The sequence below is a fragment of the Sciurus carolinensis genome, chromosome 9 (assembly GCF_902686445.1).
Source record: "Sciurus carolinensis chromosome 9, mSciCar1.2, whole genome shotgun sequence".
Classification (NCBI taxonomy): Eukaryota; Metazoa; Chordata; class Mammalia; order Rodentia; family Sciuridae; genus Sciurus; species Sciurus carolinensis.
This window is the reverse complement of record NC_062221.1, coordinates 85,674,001-85,695,208: the sequence shown is the minus strand read 5'-3', so window position 1 is coordinate 85,695,208 and position 21,208 is coordinate 85,674,001. Positions and strand designations below refer to the sequence as shown.

General features: G+C 38.2%; 1 protein-coding gene across 1 annotated transcript in view; it reads right to left on the bottom strand.

The window, feature by feature from the left end:
* Positions 1–21,208, bottom strand: part of LOC124993680 (serine/threonine-protein kinase PAK 2-like) — a 255,555-nt gene that overhangs the window by 137,172 nt on the left and 97,175 nt on the right. The window contains 5 exon segments of the mRNA XM_047565498.1: positions 7,602–7,638; positions 7,640–7,717; positions 9,055–9,167; positions 9,635–9,683; positions 11,357–11,420. Coding sequence (XP_047421454.1) covers positions 7,602–7,638; positions 7,640–7,717; positions 9,055–9,167; positions 9,635–9,683; positions 11,357–11,420 — 341 coding nt within the window.

Sequence of the window (21,208 nt, the reverse complement as noted above, 5' to 3'; positions counted from 1 at the left end):
AATGGCGGATGATAGATGCCTGACAGTGAGCATTCTGCTCTCAAAAAAGGCGTCAATATGCTTGCAGACTGCAGGTCATCACAGCAGACAAATGGGTAAACACCAGGGAATCGATAAGCAGCAGAAACTGCCTCACCGAGAAACAGATATCCTCTGCTTGAAATCAGAGTTACGGAGCGACAAGGAACGCAGCCTCCCTCTAGTCCGCCTTGGATCTCTCTCCCATGTCACATGTCTTTTACAACAAGAATCATTTTATTAAATTTAAGAAACATTTTCATGTTAGAAAATCGAAAAAATACCATGAACCACGTCAATGATGTTAATGGCGACTCCTCTTTCCCTCCTTAGCTGCCAGGATCAGTGGTGTCAAAGTCCATAATGGTTTGGCCAGTTTCAGGAAGGGGTGCTATCAGGAAATGCGGAAGAGCATGAAGGTTATCAAAAGAGAAACAAAACAATTCCTTTCAACTAAGCCCTGAAGTCTACTTTTGAATATAAATTTCTTAAAAAATACATATGTTAATAACTGCCCAAACCACTCCTAATCAGTTAATTTTCCTAATTTCCAAACATCAACAGTAAAATAGCTCATAAATACACTCATTCCAAAATTGAATGAATACAATATCATAATATTAAAAAAGTACAACTATATTAAACTTCTATGTACATGTATATTGGACACAATACCTTATTTTACTTTTATGTGCTGCTGAGAGTCCAACCAAAGGCCTCACATATGCTAGCAAGCACTCTACCTCTAAGCCACAACCCCAGTCCACAATATTTATGTAGTAGCTGCATTATTTATAGTTATCAATGAATAATGAAGTTTTATTAACAGTATGAAAACTTTCCGTTGGTTATTCAAAAAAATTCAACATTTTCCAAAATGACATCCTTTCCCAAATTTACCTGTAACAATTCTGTGGTTGATCCTCTTTTCTCCACATCCTCTTGTAAACATGCATTTAAGAAATGGTGAAACTCTGCAGAAATTTTTCCTACATTTGGGAGTTCTGGTATTCCGTTTCTTCTTATGAGTTCTAAGGTCTAAAAATAGAACATCATCTGTGACCTTCTTTTTGGGGCAATGGCAGGGGGAGTGGGTAATGTGGGGGTGATGGCAGGGTTGCTTTATCAGTGAGCTACATCCCTTTTTTTTTATTTTTGAGATGGGTCTCACCAAATTGTTAAGGCTGATTCCAACTTGTGATCTTCCTTCTTTGGCCTCCTGAGTCACCATGATTACAGGTGTGCAACCATTGCATAAGGTAGTCCTGACAGTCTTAATGTAGCTCAACAAAGTTATAATGTACTCTATCAAGTTTATGGAATTCTTTTGTGTTTTTATTTTTATTTGTGTGTGTGTGTGTGTGTGTGTGTGTGTGTGTGTGTGTGTTGCTAGGATCAAATCCAGGGCCTTTGCATACTAGGCAAGCACTCTATCAGTGAACATCTCCAGCCCACCTTAATTCTTCAAAGAGAATCACTAATTACTGAAGTTAGGTAGTGATTATTGCTAACCTTTTGGAATTTGTAACCACTCTCCTTCACTTCCTTTGCTCTCTCGCTTGCACTCTCTAATTTTAGTGGGTTCTTAAAGAATTCAACCAGGCATGCTATAGGCAAGTAAGTGCTCTAACACTGAGCTGTTCCCCAGCCCTCTCTTTAATTTACATTGAGATAGGGTATCTCTAATTTCCCCAGGCAGGTCTCTAATTTGAGATCTTCCTGCCTCTGCCTCTCCAGAAACTGAGATTACAGGTGTGTGCCACCAGGTGGGCAAGATCATCTTTTCTGTGTTGAACAATGAATGCAATACATCTTGCTTAAGAAAACAAAATCAGCAACAAGTATAAAAACACCACCTATGGTACATAAAAATAAAAACAACAGGGAGGTCAATCCTTCTATAAATGTGTACAATCCTGTTAAACATTCCCAAGCTATTTAAAAGTCATATTTCAAAACAGTTGGATTTGCTGAAACTCTCTTGCTAAATTAGCTATATGCCAGCTTCATCATTCCTAGTAACAGATCCTAAAATGGCCAGATTGAACAGTGACTTAAAATATACATGTTTTCATAATTGAAACAACCCCTCTTCAGAAAATCTTTGTATTCTTTATGTTTTTATTATTATCCTTAAATTTCTCCATATGAAATAATTTCTAATTAATTGACTCTTTTATAGTAAAAGTTTAAGTTTGGAAATGAAGCAGACAACACAGACCATCGCTGAGTTGCCATGTGAGACAGGAGGAATACTTTAATAAATCTTACTGACCTCCTTTAATATTGAAGGCACAACTAGAGAGTTATTAATTGAGTACTAATAATCATATATATTTATGGGGTACAATGTGATGTTTTGATATTTGTACACATTGCAGCATGGCTTTTTCATTTAATGATTTATTTTGGCTCATTTCTATTGCTATTTGAGAAACCTGTTGTTTAGCTTTTGAAAGGTAGATTTCTGGGTTGATTTTTTTCTTTCAGAACTTCATTCCACATTTACTAAAACACTTGAAACTGTCTTCCAGCTCACTTGTTGTATTGCATTTAAAATTTTTTTCCTGTATCTTTCTGCTTCAGTGTGGCTCATTTCTTTTGCTACGATAATCTATCACTAATCCAACCAAAAATATTATAGTTTCCATAATGTGCTAGTCAGTTTTGTGTCAAAGGGACAAATGCCTGAGGACAAAGCTTAGAGGAACAGGTATTTGGCTCACAGTATCAGAGGTTTAGTCCATGGTACGCGGATTCCATTGCTGTGGGCTCAATGTGAAACAGAACATCATGAGAGAGGGCTTGAAGGAGGAGTGCTGTTCTGCTCAAGGTGGCCAGAAAGCACAGAGTGGGAGAACAGGGAAAATGAGCCCTTGGAGGGCAGATTCCAGGGTCCCATCTCATCCAGCCACACTCCTACAGGTACCACCCATTTATATAGTATTTATATAGTAAACGTCCAAGTCATCACAAAACATTATCCAAAACTGGATGTGATTATCTAATTACAACTTTCCCACAAAGATAATTCAAAGATACAATCTTATATTTTGAGGACCTGATTGAATAACCATTGGAGGTTGTAGTTTCATAGTTCTACTTGAATCCTACAGAGGGCAGGGCAGGAATTCAGAGATTATGAACACAGGAAAGAAGTTCAGGATGATTTTCATGACTCTACTGTGTCTCAAGGAGAAAAAACTTTGAAAAGTTGGATATGTTCCTTGTCATCTCTGACATCACGGTCATATAGCCTTCTACTTGATGAGGCTATACTGTACAAATCTCAGATATTGATGAAGAGTACAATCAGAAAAACTAGTCCAACAGATGGCAGGAACAAATTCAAATTTGTCTCTTCAAAATAGCATCAATGCTATGAGAGTCTCAGGCATTGTTTTTTGATATTTTCATCTTTAATCTCCTTAAATATTCTGAAGTTGATACTACTATTCTCCTCAGTGAATAAATGGGAAAAGAGACACAAAGAGATTAACTTGCCCACCATTATACAGCAAAGAGTAGCAAATCTGCTATTTAAACCTAGTCTAGTTCCCAGTCCATAGACTTTACCACAATTAAAAGTAAATACATGGAATGATGTCTTTGTCTCCACTTACAACAGAAAACATTTTTTTAAAGAAAGTAAAAATAAATTCTTCCCTTCCTTAACAACAAAAAGACTATGAGATTTTAAAATTTTCTTTTCCCAGTGGTTTCTGAATATGAACTAAAAAGATGAATGGTACATTGGGGAAATAGTTAGTTGTATTTTATTCTTATTACCATTAAGGTAGAACAACAAAGTCTGCATATTATTTCTAACTACTAAGAATCTCATTCAAAATATTACAATGTAAAATAAAAAATATCAAAGACACTGACATATTTTTAGAGATTACGAACCTCCCAAACTAAGTCAAGAAGACGTACAGAATTTAAACATATCAATAGCAAGCACTGAATTAGAAGAAGTCATCAAATTCTACCAACCAAGTAAAGGCTAGGAGCAGATGGATTTTCAGCCGAATTCTACAAGACCTTTAAAGAGGAACTAATACGAGTACTCCTCAAAGTATTGCAGGGAATACAAAAGAGGGAACCCTTCCAAACTCATTCTATGAAGCTAGTGTCACTCTAATACCAAAACCTGACAAAGATGTATCACAATAGCATCAGAAAAAAATGCTTGGTAATCAATCTAACAAAAGAGGTGAAAGAGCTCTACAATGAAAACTGTAGAACACTAAAGGAAGAATTTGAAGAAAACCTTAGAAGATTAAATATCTCCCATGTTCCTGGACAGGCAGATTTAATCTTGTCAAAATGGCAATTCTACCAAAGATGCTATAGGGATTCAATAAAATTCCAATTAAAATCACAATGACATTCCTCATAGAAATAGAAAGCAATCATGAACTTCATCTGGAAGTATAAGAAATCCCGAATAGCCAAAACAATCCTGAGCAGGAACAATGAAGCAGGAGGTATCACAATACCAGAACTGAAACTACACTACAGAGCAATAAACATAAATGGCATTTTATTTGCACCAAAATAGAGACAGACAGACCAACGGTATGAAAAGATAGCCTGTTCAACAAATGGTGCTGAGAAAAATGGAAATCCATACGCAGTAAAATGAAATTAAAACTCTATTTCTCACACTGCACAAAACTCAACTCAAAGTGGATCGAGGACTTAGCAATTAGACCAGAGACCATGCACCAAATAGAAAACAAACTGAATATTCATCATGTTGCCTTACGATCACACTTCCTTAACAAGACTCCCAAAGCACAAGAAATCAAAGCAAGAATCAACAAATAGGATGGACTCAAACTAAAAAGCTTTTTCTCAGCAAGAGATTCAATCAATGACATACAAAGAGAGCCTACTGAGTGGGAGAAAATCTTTTCCACATGCGCTTCAGATACATCACTAATCTCCAAAACTTATAAAGAACTTACAAAACATTACATCCAAAAACACAAAGAACCCAATCAATAAATGAGCAAAGGAACTGGACAGACATTTACGGAAGAAGATATACAGGCAATTAATAAACATGAAAAAGTGTTCAACATCCCTAGTAATTAGAGAAATGTAAATTGAAACAACTCTAGGATTTCATCTTACTCCAATTACAATGGTTTTATCAAGAACACAAACAATATTAGATGTTGGTGTGGATGTGGGGAAAAAGGCACACTTTTAAAATGCTGGTGGAGTTGCAAATTGGTGCAGCCACTCTGGAAAGTAGTGTGGAGAATCCTCAGGAAACTTGGGATGAACCCACCTTTGAACTGATTTATCCAAATCCTCGGTTTGTACCCAAAGGACTTATCATTAGCATACTACAGTAACCCAGCCACATCAATGCTTTTAGCAGCTCAGTTCATAAGAGGTACATTGTAGAACCAACCTAGATACCCTTCAACAGATGAATGGATGAAGAACCTGTGGTATATATACACAGTGGAATATTATTCATCCATAAAGACCAATAATATGATGGCATTTGCAGATAAATAGATGGAATTGGAAAATATCATGCTAAGTGAAATAAGCCAATCCCCAAAAACCAAAAGCCAAATGTCTTCCATGATAAGTGGAATATGATATATATTGGGAGTGAGGGGTTTCAAGGTAGAGGAAAATGGAGGAACGTTATACAGTGGGAAATGAGCGGGAGTGGGTATGTAAAATGGTGCAATGAGACAGAAGTCATTACCCTATGTACATCTATGATTACACAAATGTTATGAACCTACATCATGCAGAAACATAGAAACGAAATGATATACCCCATTTGTGTACAATCAATCAATATGCACTCTGTAAAAATAAAAAAATGTAAGAAAACTTCTTCCCTTCCGTAAAAACAAATATAAGATGAGTTTTTAAATTTTTCTGTCCCCTATGGTCTCTGAATGTAAACTAAAAGGATAAATGATAAATTTGGGAAAAGTTAGCTGTATTTTTATTCTTATTAATATCAGAGTAGAAAAATAAACTCTGCTCATTGTTTCTACCTCCTAAAAATCTCATTCAAAATATTCTACTGTAATACAAGGAAAAAAAGTCATATAAATGGTATCATCATACCATTTTTACCAGGTCTTTACTAAGATTCTTGAAAAGAATAAAGTCACAGAAAATCACTAGTACAAAGAAGTATAAATAATCTCGTCAGCATTTAAATAATTTGGAACTTCAAAGAAGACACAAGTAAATGTCATTAGAACAATTCCTAAAACTGCTTTCATATCAACTATGAAAATTTGAAAAAAACAAATAAAGAGTAAATAGATAAATTCTTGTAAATTTTGATTAGTTTTTAGGGTGTCAAACAACATTTGTTAAGGGATATAATATGCAGAACTATGAAAGAGTCCTGATTTCTTCTTTAACCATTCCGTGGAACACATCTCATAATTATATTTTTTTCAGAACATTGCCTTAATGAAAATAATTCACTACATATTACACAAATTTTATAATTCACTATGTATTATAGAACTGTCTCTCATAAACTTTTCTAAGTTTGTCATTCATGACAATGATCCCTGTGACTTCAGGAAAAGTCGTGTCAGGTTCCATGACAATTAGCATACCATATAAGTCTTCTTTGTAGAAAAGTTAAAGACACACAGATGAAACACTTGTTGTTGGTTAGGACTTGACTAATTAGGAAAATCCTACTAACATAAGCAAACAATACATCAAGAATGCATTAAAAAGTATAAAGAAACAACCAATTTTTTCAACTTCAGTGAGCTCAATGAAGCCAGAATCAGATAGAATCATATTAAAGTTAAACATATGTCTTAGATTGTCCGTTTTAGTTCTAGTTTCCAATTGGGGAGGGGGAGAGGATGGGGGGGTGGTGAGAGGGATAATGGGGATTTATCTAAGAGAGATTTTACCACTGACTACACCTCCAGCCCTTTTTATTTTTTCTTTGGAGATAGGGTCTTACTAAGTTGCTTAGGCCCTTGCTAAGTTGTTGAGGCTGGCCTTGACATGGTGATCCTCCTTCCTCAAACTCCTGAGTCACTGGGATTATAAGCATGTACCACCACACCTGGCTGATGGGCATGTTTTTAACAGCACCCCCATTGATTCTCAATTTTCCCTGTCTGGATGGTAAACTATTGTGGTGTCTACAATGAGATTTACCTGTGAATTTAATTATTCAAAGGCCTTAACCAGGGATGCTTGTAATCACAGTCCCAACTCACACGGGGGTAGGAGGATTCAAAATTCCAGTTCAGCCTAGGCAAAGTTGGAGATTGCCTTAGAATTAAAAAAAGATGAAGTTAAAAAGGACTGGGGATGTAGCTCAGTGGCAGAGAGCACCTGGTTTCAATTCCCATTAACACACTCACAAAAAAAAGGCCTACTCTTCATTCCCAAGGTATCCTACACATGAAAAACTGGAAATGGCATTTGAGAGAAAACAATATGGAATTCCTTGCAGAAAATGTGTATGATAAAATTAATGTTGAGAAAACCTTTCCTCCACTCATCTCTTCCTCACACATCACCCTACTTAATCCAAAATAGAGCACACGTACCTCTCTGCACACAGCAGCAATGTGTGCTTCATCCATACGTTTCTGTGACGACTTCAGTAAGTGGCCCACCAGAAAGGTACTCCATGACTTCAAACAAATCATCTCCTAACAGGTAACTACAAATAGACAATGAAAAACATATCCACATTTTAAGTTTTCTAAATATGTGGCACTCTATGTTCAACAGTTCAAATGTTAAGCACCATAAGAAGAACACTGGAGAACTGATAGTTGGAGACCTAAGAAGAAAACTGGAAAGTTACTATGTAACAGCACAAACAAGTACTCAGGGATCATTCGGATATTCATTATGATTTTTATGTCACAGTTTTCCCATAATAATTGTCAACATGTAGAAATAAGACTTTCCCATCCAAAATAACCCTATCACATGTGAATTACTGGTCTTCTTTTGCAGATATGCTGACAGAGGCTGGAGATGTTAGCTAGCTCATATGAGGTCACATAATAAGTGACAGAATCAGCATCTGAAGTCAAGTTCTGTAGATTCCAAATCCTATGGCTTATCTTAACCACCATTCTATGCTGAGTTGAAATAATTGAAAGGAAGAAAAATATACTTGAAAGGTTATTTCTATGAATGCAGATCCCAGAATTAGGGCTAAAGTATCATAATAGTTTATCATTTCTCCATCCTAAACAAATTTATATGTGGAAGAGAATCTCCTGTAACCCCCTAATAAAACCACTAGTATCATTCTTACTACTGAATATTCATTCAGAAATTTGAATATTTTTTTAAAGAATTGAATAACATTCTTAGTTTTCCATTCTGTGCTTTGTTCGTTGTAAAGATCAATTTCTAAATTACATGAATTTTTGGTTTGAGGAGGGGCACATACTGGGAACTGACTAGGGGGCATTTGAACACTGAGAAACATCCCCAGCTCTATTTTGAATTTTCTTAAGAGACAGGATCTCCCTGCCTTACTTAGCACCTTGCTTTTTTGCCAAGGCAGGCTTTGAATTCATGATCCTCTTGCCTCAGGTTTCCCAGCCCCTGGGATTACAGGCATGAGTCACTGCACACAGCCAACATGAAATTTGATACACATATACAATTTTTCAATTAAGAAGAGCATTGAAATAATAACTCTCTTAAAAGTTTCAGAATTGTGTGCTAGACACCTCTCTGGGTTAAGACATGAATCCCTGTTGACCATTCCTTAATGTTTCTGCTTCTGATTATTTGAAATGAAAATTCACACCATCAGCAATGTCCTGCATTTAGCTGCCTTCTCACTTACCAAGTAATGTCCTTGTCACAAAAGCAACATCTACTTGCAATAAACTATTTTCACCTCTCCTCTTTCTGCCTTAAGTTTACTTCTCAATAATAATCACTGTGAAGTAGTCAGCCTCCATCAAACCATGAGACTACAAATTTCCACATTTTTATCCCAGTGCTTTAAAGAACCTCACACATATTTACCTGTCTATGTATTGTACTGCATTTCGATGTCTCAGGTTCTTCATTATGAATAATTCATTAAGGACCAGATCCTTTCGTGGCTCCTTATTCAATTGTATCCACTTTATGGCAACCTATAATGGAAATAGAATTGAATAAAAATAATGGTTTCCCTCATTCTTTTAAAAGGTAGCCAACACCAACTAGTTAATAATTAATAATAACATGTTATATGTAGTGAGACCAGAACTGACAAAAAAGGAGTACTTTTACATACACACTGACTATTTTTACACTACACACACCCTAAATATTTTCAGATTGATTTGCAGTGGATTAACCAATCTAGCTTCAGTCCAGTGCTAGGAACTCAGCCTCCTTTTACTGCAACCTGGGAAAATATTTTTTAATACTTGCTGATTCATGAGATATTTCCTTCATTGTTCCCCCTAAGGTGAGAATGGCTCTCAAATTATTAAATGAATTCCTACATCATATCCAACTTTAAAAATACATTTCTATTGCTCTTGGTTAGCTTTATCTAGTTTTTCTCCTAAGCAGAAAGCTAATCTAATAACTGGAAGTATACAAAAGTTGCTACCTTCTTTCCCAAAGACACATCCACAGCAGTGAATACTGTACCAGATAGCCTAGGGGAGAAAGACACAATCAGAGTTAATGTTTATAAATCACTACCATTTATACTATCCAGAGACTTTACACTTCTCACAACTGAAAAAGGATCAAATAACACTTAAGATGTAGAGTCTTTGTTGAAGAGTAAACTGACAGTTTCTTTCTTTCTTTAGACAGAGAGGAAGTGGGGCTTCCACAAGAGAGGGATCCCCAGAATTTAGAATCTTCAAAAGAAAACCAGGAAAAAAAAACAGGAGGCAATCCTTGTGGTCAAAACCTTTACTTGAAATATTTCAGACCTAAAAAATTATAGGGAAAAAAGATAAAAGAAAGAGTAACATACGCTCATGAATACAGAACCCTGCTGAAGAAACAGAACTGCCAAAAAGCCCGAGAATTCCGGGTACGCCCTTTCCTATGACATTCTTCCTCCACCCAAGGGTAACCTGTATCTGGCGTTCATCCTGTGTTTCATGTGCATCCTTTATATGCACCGTTCTCTACTTTGAACTATGAAGTTTCAGTTTCAGTATTTTTTTCTGAAATTTTCTTTGTGAATTGGCTATATGCCTGGCTGGGGATGGTGAAATAAGCCTGTAAGAGATCTGAGGAAGTAGCTCAGTGGTCAAGTCCTCATGGTTCAGTCTCCTGTAACTTAAATAATGAAATAAATAAACAATGAATTCATAAAGAAATAAAGGAATTCACCTGGGTTTGTAATACCTGTCTCTCTATGTAGGTATTATTCATTCAGTCTAAATTATTCAATATATAACATGTATTACCATGTTCAAAATATTCAGGTAAGTTTCAATTTATTATTATTCTTCAGTCTGCGCTGAACTGAATTTGTCAAAATGAAACTCATTAGGAAGTTTCAGAAATTCTCATTCTAAAATCCACTAATTCTTTCTAAATCCACAGAACATTTTCTAGAGATTATTAACATTAGGAAATCAAGGTACTCATTTGATTTCAAGGAATAGAGGAAAGAGATTAGTTAGTAAACTTTGAAATCAAATTATGGAGCAAAATCAGACAAACAGACTCAAAGATCATACTCAATGATATGATTCAAAAACATTTTATATATTTGTTTTTATTTATTTATTTATTTTAGTGTGGATTGTAACCCTCGGCATGTTCCCACTGACCTAATTCCCCAGTCCCTTTTGATTTAAGGATCTAAACTAAATTGCTGAGGCTGCCTGAAAACTTGCAATTCTCCTAACTCAGCTCCTGACTTGCTGGGATTACAGGTGTGTTCTGCCATGCCCAGCTAACTGCAAGGGGTTCTGCTTTGCTTTGTTTTTCTTTGTGAAATGTCAGGGAGGGTACATAGGACCTCACATATCCTAGGCAAGTGCTCCACACTCAACAATATACCCAGCCACAAATCAATGTTTTTATGGATTATAATCCTACAATGAAATTGACTTTTAAATATGTTATGGGCAATTTTTCCATCTCAGAATCCCTTACCATCCATGATTAAAAAAAGGGATGAAGAAAAAATGATGAACAGTCATTGCTAATGAGTAGGAATTTTTAATAATTGCTTTATATATTTACACAAACCACCCAGCATACCACTCACAGATTGCAGTGAGTGCTCAATCTCAGGGAAAAAGAGAGATAATGCTGAATACCCATAAGTAGTGAATATTAGGAATATGATTATAAACACCCTTCTCCAATTCTTTCAAATCCTGTATATTTTCTCATAGTGTAACCTATGGTCACAATAGTTCCTATTGTGAACAAAATAACATTGAAAGCACAATCAAATCTTTCTAAAAAATTAATTTTGCTATCATAATTCCTCTTTAGTAAACTCTACTGATTTGAAAATAGTGGTTTTCAAACATATCAAGTTTCAATAATAATTTGTTTCAAAGAAAACATTGAAGAAACTTTGCAAACGCAAACGATATCAGAAACAAGAAGACACATACTCTCCATGAAGTTAGGACACCTAACTACTCATTTTCTCAAATATCATGACATTTCCAAGCAAACAGTTCTTCTAGTCAGCCTGCAACTTCAGGATTTCTTAATGACAATTCCACCAGGGTAGGTGGCACATGTCTGTAATCCCAATTGTTCATGAGCTAAAGCCAAAGAATTACAAGCTTGACACCAGGTCTTCGAAACTCAGTGAGACCCTGTCTCAAAACAAAAAAGACAAAGGACTTGGGGATAGATCAGTGGCAAACCACCCCTGGGTTCCTTCGCCAGTACCAAAAATATACAGGAACTTGGCAACTCCTGGAAAACTGTTCACTCTACATTTCTACTCCACTGCATGTGTTACACAGTAATGCTAAGTTATGAAACTCCTTACAATTAGTCATAAGAAATGAATGATATCCAAATGACTGATCCTAAAGGGCTTTTCTGGCTATTCCACTGTATCTTCTTTTAATATATTTAGGAAACCACTTACTACTCTATAGATGACTCTAATAAGATCTAATCATATATTTATTTTTGAATGTTCAAACCTATCACCAAGAAATGGAAATTAGGAAGTTGGATTTAAAATCAGAACTTAAATGTTTATGACCATTAAGTCCAAACATAAGAAAATCACATTAAATTTGCACTTACTAATGAGAAAAGAAGATAGGACATATGAAGGAAACTCAAACAATCTAATGTAGGTACTTAATCTCAACTTAGCTACTAAGGTTCAAGTCAAGATACTAAGGACCAAAGATATGGGATGTGATAAATAAGCTCACAAATGAATAGTCACAACTCCTATTCTAGTTGATATTTTCAAAGCAGCAGCCCTCCTAAGATAAGGACTATTTCATATAAACATCTATAGGATACCACAGTCAAAGCAGTTTTATATTTCACAGTACTAAGGAATCAAGAACAAATCAATGTAGAACATGTAAATGCTTGGGACAAACCATCTATAATGTTTTTTTTTTTCCATGAGGTCTCTAGGTCATATTGTTCTTTATAAGTATACTTACTGTAGCCTTCTAATCAGACACTATTTTTACTCCCTTCTTGGTTCTGTTGAAATTATTTATAAAGCTTGATTCAGGCCACCAATACTTAATGAAATCAAAGGGAGAAGGAAAAAGTGTTTTTCCTTGGAATATATTTTATGACTAAACGTTTCTATTTGAAAAATCTATAGGTTGGACAAATATGTACAAACCTCCTTTGATGAGATTTCAAACTATCTCCATGGTCATCTGCTGTTAGATTTGGCTTATAGGAAAGAAGGGTTCCCAAAGGGACTGACTTCCCTATCAATACATAATAAATATGTTCCCACTGCCATGACAAACAAGATGAATGTTAATTAGCCTTCACTGTTTTTGGGTAGTACTGCAGGTTGAATCCAGGGGCATGCTCCCCCTGAACTGTCTCCCCAACCATGTTCATATTTTATTTTGAGAGAGGGTCTCACTAAATAACCCAGACTGACCTTAAAGTTGAAGACCTCTGCTTCAGTCTTCTAAATGGTTGTGATTATACTCATGTGCCACCATGCCCAGCTCACTACATGTTAACTGAAGCAAATATTAGTATAAGAAAATAATTTTTCTTTCTGCCTTAAGGCACAATAAAAGTTACAATATTCAAGTGGGTATTATTATTATTATTTGCGTATTATTATTATTATTATTATTATTATTATTTTTGGTGCTGGGGATAGAACCAAGGGCTGTGCACATCAGTCAAGGTTAACTGAATAGGTTTCAAAATAGAAACCTGTAGTCATAAAACATATTTGTTGAGGGCCATCTTGGACAAGATGGTGCCTGGCAATGAGCCAAAAGGCACTGGGTACCAAAATAAGGAAGTACCCATAAAGGTTGCTTGCCTACTAGTTCCTTGGAGACTTATAACGTGTTGACGCCAGGCTCTAGGATTGGCTATCTAATATCATGCCGCGCGTGGACAGCTCATGATTCATATAGTGCTATGCTGACATTCCTCTGCATGCTCTCCTGTGTGAGAGAAAGCTTTGCTATAATTGGCTGATAAGCTAGGAGCCTGGGGGAGGAGAGAGGGAGAGGGAAGAAGAAGGGAGATAGTGGCAGAACAAAGGAGGCAGAAAAACAGGGAGGATGCAATAAATCTGGTCAACTAAAGATTGGTGGTGTCTCCTTTCTCCGCGCCGGTTCCGCTGGACAGAACAAGTGGTGGCCCATACGGGGAGCTTCTTCCTCCTTCTGAGTCCTCCCACGTAAGTAACTTAAGGTAAGCTATAGGAAAACTAAGTAACTTTAGGTAAGCTATAGGAAAACTGTAGGATAACCCCGGTAAAGGGAGGTCACATAACCCGGTGAAGGGAGTCAGTATAACCCCGGTAAAGGGAGGCCACATAACCCCGGTGAAGGGAGTCTGCATAACCCCGGTAAAGGGAGGCCACATAACCCCGGTGAAGGGAGTCTGCATAGCCCCGGTAAAGGGAGGTCTCCTAACTCCAGGATGGGGTCACAAGTGTCTAGAAATCAAATGATAGGAAAGATACAAGATGTACTTAAGGCTAATGGAACTGCCATACAACGATCTACTGTAACAGCATATGTAACTACACTGGCCAAGGTTAGTCCTTGGTTTTTGGAAGAGGGAGTCCTAAATATTCCACAATGGGAACATGATAAAGAGGATCTTATTAAAGCAGAAAAGCAATCCCATTACCTAGAGGTACTTTTCCCATGTGGCAGCTCATTAAGGAATGTCTAACATCTAAAAAAGGTAAAATAATAACTTTAGTTAAAAATAGGAAATATGTGTCTGGAAGAGATAAAGAAACAACTAAGTGTAACTTCTCCTGAAGAGGAAGAAGAGGAGGAGGGGCTTACTGGGGAGGAATTAGAAAGAGCATCAAGGACACGGTCGCCCCCATCAGTTATATCGGGAGTTATATGCCTCCTTCCTTGAGGCAGCCGCTCCCCCTCAAGCAGCCTGCCCCCTATATCCCCCAAAGTACCCTTGGGAGGAGCTATCTCATGCTATTAATCAGATGGGTTTTTCACCATGGGGAGAAGAAACCCCCCTTAAGGAAACCTCAGCAGTCTCACAATTCTTCCCTGTACTAGAGGACCAAAATAGACAAAGATTCCACCAACCTCTGGATTTCAAAACAGTAAAAAAATTTTAAGGAGGCAGTGGCTACATATGGTCCACAGGCCCCATTTACAATTAGTATGTTGGAATCAGTATCGGGGCTAAATCTAGTGCCGGAAGATTGGAAAAGGCTATGTAAAGCTGTGCTATCAGGGGGGCAGTACCTAGTGTGGAAAATGGCATGGCAGGAAGCCTCATTAGAAATGGCATGACATAATGCTGCCACAGGCTTTCCCCAAAGAAATGTAGAAATGCTAACAGGAGAAGGAAACTATGAAGGTATTCAACAGCAGATTATTTACGATCCTGGGGTGTACGCACAAATTGCTGCTGCTGCCACTAAAGCCTGGAAGTTAATTCAAGGGTCAGGAGATTTACAGGGGCAGTTGTCTAAGGTGATTCAGGGGAGTAACGAACCATTTGCAGATTTTGTTGATAGACTAATCCAAACAGCTGCTAGAGTATTTGGGGATTCAGAACAAGCTATGCCCTTAATAAAACAATTAGCTTATGAGCAAGCAAATAGATGGTGTAAAGAAGCTATAAGACCATGGAAAAATAAAGATTTAAGTACATATATAAATGTCTGCAGGGATATCAATGATGCAGTCATTACAGGACAAGTAATAGCTGCTGCTCTTCATGGGCCAAATCAGGGGCAATCAAGAGTTAAAGGAATAATATGCTTTAAGTGTGGGCAAGAAGGGCACTTCAGAAGAGACTGCCCTGAAGGACCCACAGGGTTAAAGCCCAGGGGAACACCTAAGACTAGAGAACAGCAAGGAACAAATCAACCTGCCCCAGGTCTATGTCCCCGGTGCCTGGAGAGGAATGCACTGGGCGAGATTTTGTACATCAAGATTTGACATAGAGAGAAATCCTCTTCCTACCCCAGTCAAAAAACGGCCAGGGGGGCCCAACCTGGGGCCCTCAAATATACAGGGCCTTTCAGAATCCCATAGTACAGATCCCCACTCACAATCCTTTCTGACTATCTCCTCGTTGTCCCGAGGAACATCAGGGAGTGGGAGATTGGACTTCTGTGCCTCCGCCCAACTCGTTCTAACCCCAGAGATGGGAGTACAAGTGGTCCCCACGGGCATACATGGACCACTCCCTGAGGGCACAGTAGGATTATTGTTGGGGCGGAGTTCTACAACTCTGTCAGGATTACAAGTATTTCCAGGAGTCATTGATACTGATTATACTGGGGAAATAAAGATTATGTTATCCTCCCCTCAAGGGGTATCTGTAGTTTCTCCAGGAGACAAAATAGCCCAAATATTGATATTGCCTGGCCATCATGGGACTTTTCCCAGTTCACAAAGGACTGGAGGAGACAACAGGTTTGGATCCACAGGATCGGGTGTGTTTTGGGCACAATCAACAAAAAATAGACCCATACTTAAATTGAAAGTTAATGGTACTCCCATAGAGGGTCTAATAGACACGGGTGCTGACATCTCTATTATAAGACAGAAGGACTGGAACAAATCATGGCCTGTTACAACATCCAGTACTACCTTACGGGGACTTGGATTTGCCCAAACCCCATTACAAAGTTCAGCTGTATTATCTTGGGAGGACCCTGATGGGAAAAGGGGGACATTCCAACCTTATGTATTAGCTCACCTGCCTGTCACTCTTTGGGGAAGAGACATTTTAACACAGATGGATGTTGTCATTTCTTCCTCAGTTGAACAAAATATTTCCTGTCCAAACCCAACCGTTTTACCAGTCATGGTGGGACAAGGTTATATCCCTGGAAAAGGACTAGGCAAGAATCTACAAGGTATGACCGGCCCCATTCAAGCCGAAGGACAAACAGGGACTAAGGGGCTGGGTTTTCTGGAGGGGCCACTGAACCATTAAAGATAACATGGAAATCCAATAATCCTATCTGGGTCCCCCAGTAGCCCCTTTCTAAAGAAAAAATAGAGGCGGCCCAGGAAATAGTTAATCAACAATTGAAGGAAAATCATATCATTCCTTCCACTTCCCCTTGGAATACACCCATTTTTGTCATAAAAAAAAAAGTCTGGAAAATGGCAACTCTTGCAAGATCTGAGAGTCATAAATTCCAGTATGCGGATTATGGGCCCGGTGTAACTGGGTCTCCCCTCGTTAGCTGCTGTTCCAAAACATTATCATATCATCTCTATAGATATAAAAGGTTGTTTCTTTTCCATTCCTGTGCATCCCAAGGATGGCCCTCGATTTGCCTTTTCCATTCCCTCTTTGAATAATGAAGGGCCTAATACTAGATACCAATGGGTGGTCCTTCCCCAGGGAATGGCAAGTAGTCCCACTATGTGTCAAATATATGTTGGCCAGGCTATATCACAGATTAGATAAAACTATAAAGGACTTTATTGTCTCCATTATATGGATGATATTCTTTTGACTCATAAGGAACAGGAGACCTTATTAGGGGTATTTGATGATATTATCAAAACCCTAAAAAAATGGGGATTACATGTGGCCCCAGAAAAGGTGCAAACCCGCAGCCCTATTACCTTTCTAGGACATCAAATATTAGATACCTATGTTAGGCCACCAAAAATTAAATTAGCCACAGGAAAGCTTAAGACTCTAAATGATTTCCAAAAATTATTAGGTGATATAAATTGGGTAAGACCAAATTTGGGAATCACCACTGGTCAACTTAAGCCTCTGTTTGATATTCTCCAAGGATATTCAGACCCTACATCCCCCAGAATTTTAACTCCTGAAGATAGAAAAGCCTTAAGGTTAGTAAAACAAGCTTTAGAAAATGCTCATAGTGATAGAGTTGATCTATCCTTGCCTTTTAGCCTCATAGTGTTAGATTCTGAATATACTCCTACAGGTCTGGTATGGCAAACTGGACCCCTGATATGGATCCATTTTCCAGTATCCCCCAAATATGTTGTTTCCCCATATCCTGTGATGGTAGCAAATCTAGTTACATTAGGACTTAAGACAGCCCTTCGAGTTTTTGGAGTTCATCCTCAGACAGTTATTGTCCCATACACGGCAAAACAGATTGAAATACTAGTTAACAATATGAAGATTGGGCAATTTATTGTTCCACCATGGCCACATTTGATAATCACTTGCCAAATTCACCTATTGTCAGCTTCTTCAAAAGACATCCTGTTATTTTCCCTCAGGTTGTTAAGTCTCAACCTATCCCAGCAGCAAATACATTCTTTACAGATGGCTCCTCCTCCGGCACAGCTACAGTAGTTTCTGATAAAGTACAGACTATTATTACTTCTCATAAATCTGCTCAAAAAACTGAACTAGAAGCAATTATATCTACCTTACAACAATGCTTTTATCAAGCATAAACTCTTCTGTGGGCTCGCAAAGAACCTTTATATATAGGCCATATCAGAGCACATTCAGGCTTACCTGGGCCTTTAGCTCAAGGAAATTCTACTACAGACTCAACTACTTGACATCCTCATGTGTTTAACATTGTACAAAAATCAATTAATTTCCATAAAGATTTTCATGTCAATGCTACTATTCTCAAAATAAAATATAACGTTACAAAAGAACAAGCCAGAAATATAGTAAAACAGTGTCCTGCCTGTGTGCCTCATTTATCTGTTCCTCATTTTAGAGTCAATCCTAGAGGACTCCTTCCAAATCATCTATGGCAGATGGATGTCACCCATATCCCTGAATTTGATACTTTAAAATTTGTACATGTAACTGTAGATACCTACTCAGGATATATATTTGCTACCGCCCATACAGGGGAAAAGACAAAAGATGTAATCAGTCATTGCCTTCAAGCCTTTGCTACTATGGGAAGGCCAAAATCATTTAAAACAGATAATGGGACTGCGTATACTTCTTCTTCATTTCAACAGTTTTGCTCAAAGTTCAATATCTATCATTCTACAGATTGTCCTACAATCCACAAGGACAAGCTATCGTGGATAGAGTTAATCAAACATTTGAAAGTCTGCTTAACTAAACAAAAAGGGGGAATAGGGGCATTAGACCCTCCCAAGAACAGACTTAACCTTGCTTTATTCACCCTCAATTTTTTAACTTTGGATGCTATAGGCTGTACTGCGGCTGATAGACATTTTAGTGGAAAGTCTGGTGGCCATCCACAAGCAAAGTGGAAAGACATCTTGACTGGGTCCTGGAAAGGACCTGACCCAGTATTAATTTGGGGGAGAGGATCTGTTTGTGTTTCTCCTCAGGACCAACAACAACCTATCTGTGTCCCAGGCACTTGGTAAGAACTATCCATAAGAAAGAAAATGGCACCGAAACACAAAATGATGGTGATGGTGGTAAGCCTGCTGTTGTTAGCTCTTCTTAAAACTTTTGGGGATATATCACTCATGGCACACAAATTTTCCCTCAATTATTTCCTAGTACAGAACTTCAAGGTATTCCTTACCTACCAGCTGGTTGCACTGTAAAGCCACTTATTACTAGTCTAAACTTCAAGTTAAGAGGTAGTCTTTGCTTCCTCTGGTTAGCCACCTCAGAAACTGCCATAATACAGGGAGGCAATCTCTCTGTCATTCATTTAAGGTACAGTCTAAAGCAAACCTATATATAGGGAAGTAATACACCTGTTTATAGTTATACAGGGTGCGAGGGCAATTACTCTTCCTTCTATCAGGTTTTCCCCCCTACTCCCGTATGTGTCATGTCTCCATTTGTGTTCATTCTAAGAGTTCTAAGTTTGATATTAACATTACCAATAACAATGATAATGATAATGAGGTCCTTAACTGTGTTATGTGTTAAGAGTGTTATGTGTCATGTGTTAAGAGTGTTATGTGTCTAGTTGTTGGGATGCTTCACTATTTCCTCTGGCTGTAATTGCCAGGATTCCAAAATTCATTCCAGTCCCAGTGACCTTAATTCATAGTGAGTGGAATTTCCTACCCGTGAAAGCAAAAAGAGATTTTGGTATCTCAACCATTATAGCCATCACTGTTGCTGCGGCGGTTGCTGTAGCTGCTGCCACTGCTGCTGAACTTGCCCTAGGAACTGCTATTCCTACTGCTCACCGCTCAACAATCTGTCACAAGCCACTGCTGAAGCATTGACAACCCAGGAAAACATCAATGTGCATCTCACCACGGGAATCCTGATTCTAAACCAAAGAGTGAACTTACTACAAGAACAAGTGGACATGTTGACTGTTACCACACAGATGGGCTGTCTAGTGCATGCCCAAGCACTATGCATTACCCGATACCCTATTCTAATATTACTGCTGCTGCCAATCTGTCCAAACGGATTCGTAGCATGCTTAATGGGACATGGACTAAAGAGCTTACTAATTTGACTACCCTACTGAGAAATTCTATATCTGTGGTAAATAGTACTCAGGTCAAGGTCCCGGGTATGCCAGAAGCCATTAGTTTCTTACAGTCAGCGTTACAATTTGGTAACAATGGATGGGAAGTTTTGCTATGATGGAATTGTTGTTCTTGCTGTTATTATTGCTGCTCAGATATCTGTTGTCTCTAAGGAGTCATCAAAGACGGCAAGCCTTAGTGATGCGGCAAGCCTTATGGCCATGGACCAAGGCTCTGATCCTCAGATTTGGCTCTCCCAATTACAGGACTGGTAGTCAATGACGGGTAAGCACAGGGTGGACTTTATACCAACCTAAGACAGGGATCAAAGCATGCCAACAGCTCTTTGACTCCCAATGACGGGTAAGGATAAAGTCTGACTCTGGCACCTAAGACAGGCACAGTCGCTGTCCTCTTCTTTTTATAACAAAAATGGGGAGCCTGTTGAGGGCCGTCTTGGACAAGATGGCATCTGGCAATGAGCCAAAAGGCACTGGGTACCAAAATAAGGAAGTACCCATAAAGGTTGCTTGCCTACTAGTTCCTTGGAGACTTATGACGTGTTGACGCCAGGCTCTAGGATTGGCTATCTAATATCATGCCGCGTGTGGACAGCTCGTGATTCCTATAGTGCTATGCTGACATTCCTCTGCATGCTCTCCTGTGTGAGAGAAAGCTTTGCTATAATTGGCTGATAAGCTAGGAGCCTGGGGGAGGAGAGAGGGAGAGGGAAGAAGAAGGGAGATGGTGGCAGAACAAAGGAGTCAGAAAAACAGGGAGGACGCAATAAATCTGGTCAACTAAAGATTGGTGGTGTCTCCTTTCTCCGCACCAGTTCCGCTGGACGGAACACATATTCAGTTAACCTGCTGTTAACTTCTATACTATGCCACCTCCAAAATAAGAAATAACTATTCACACTCTGCTCTGCTGTGCCTAGTGAAACATTACAGTTTTACCCCTAAATCCACTCAAAATGATCTACTAGTCCATTAAATGGTCATGCCATATTTTAAGCAATTCCTACTCATCACTCTTAAGTTGAATTTTAGCTTCTTTTTGCTATCTAAATAACAGGAAAAAGTCCCTAAATCTGTGCTAGTCTATGTTTT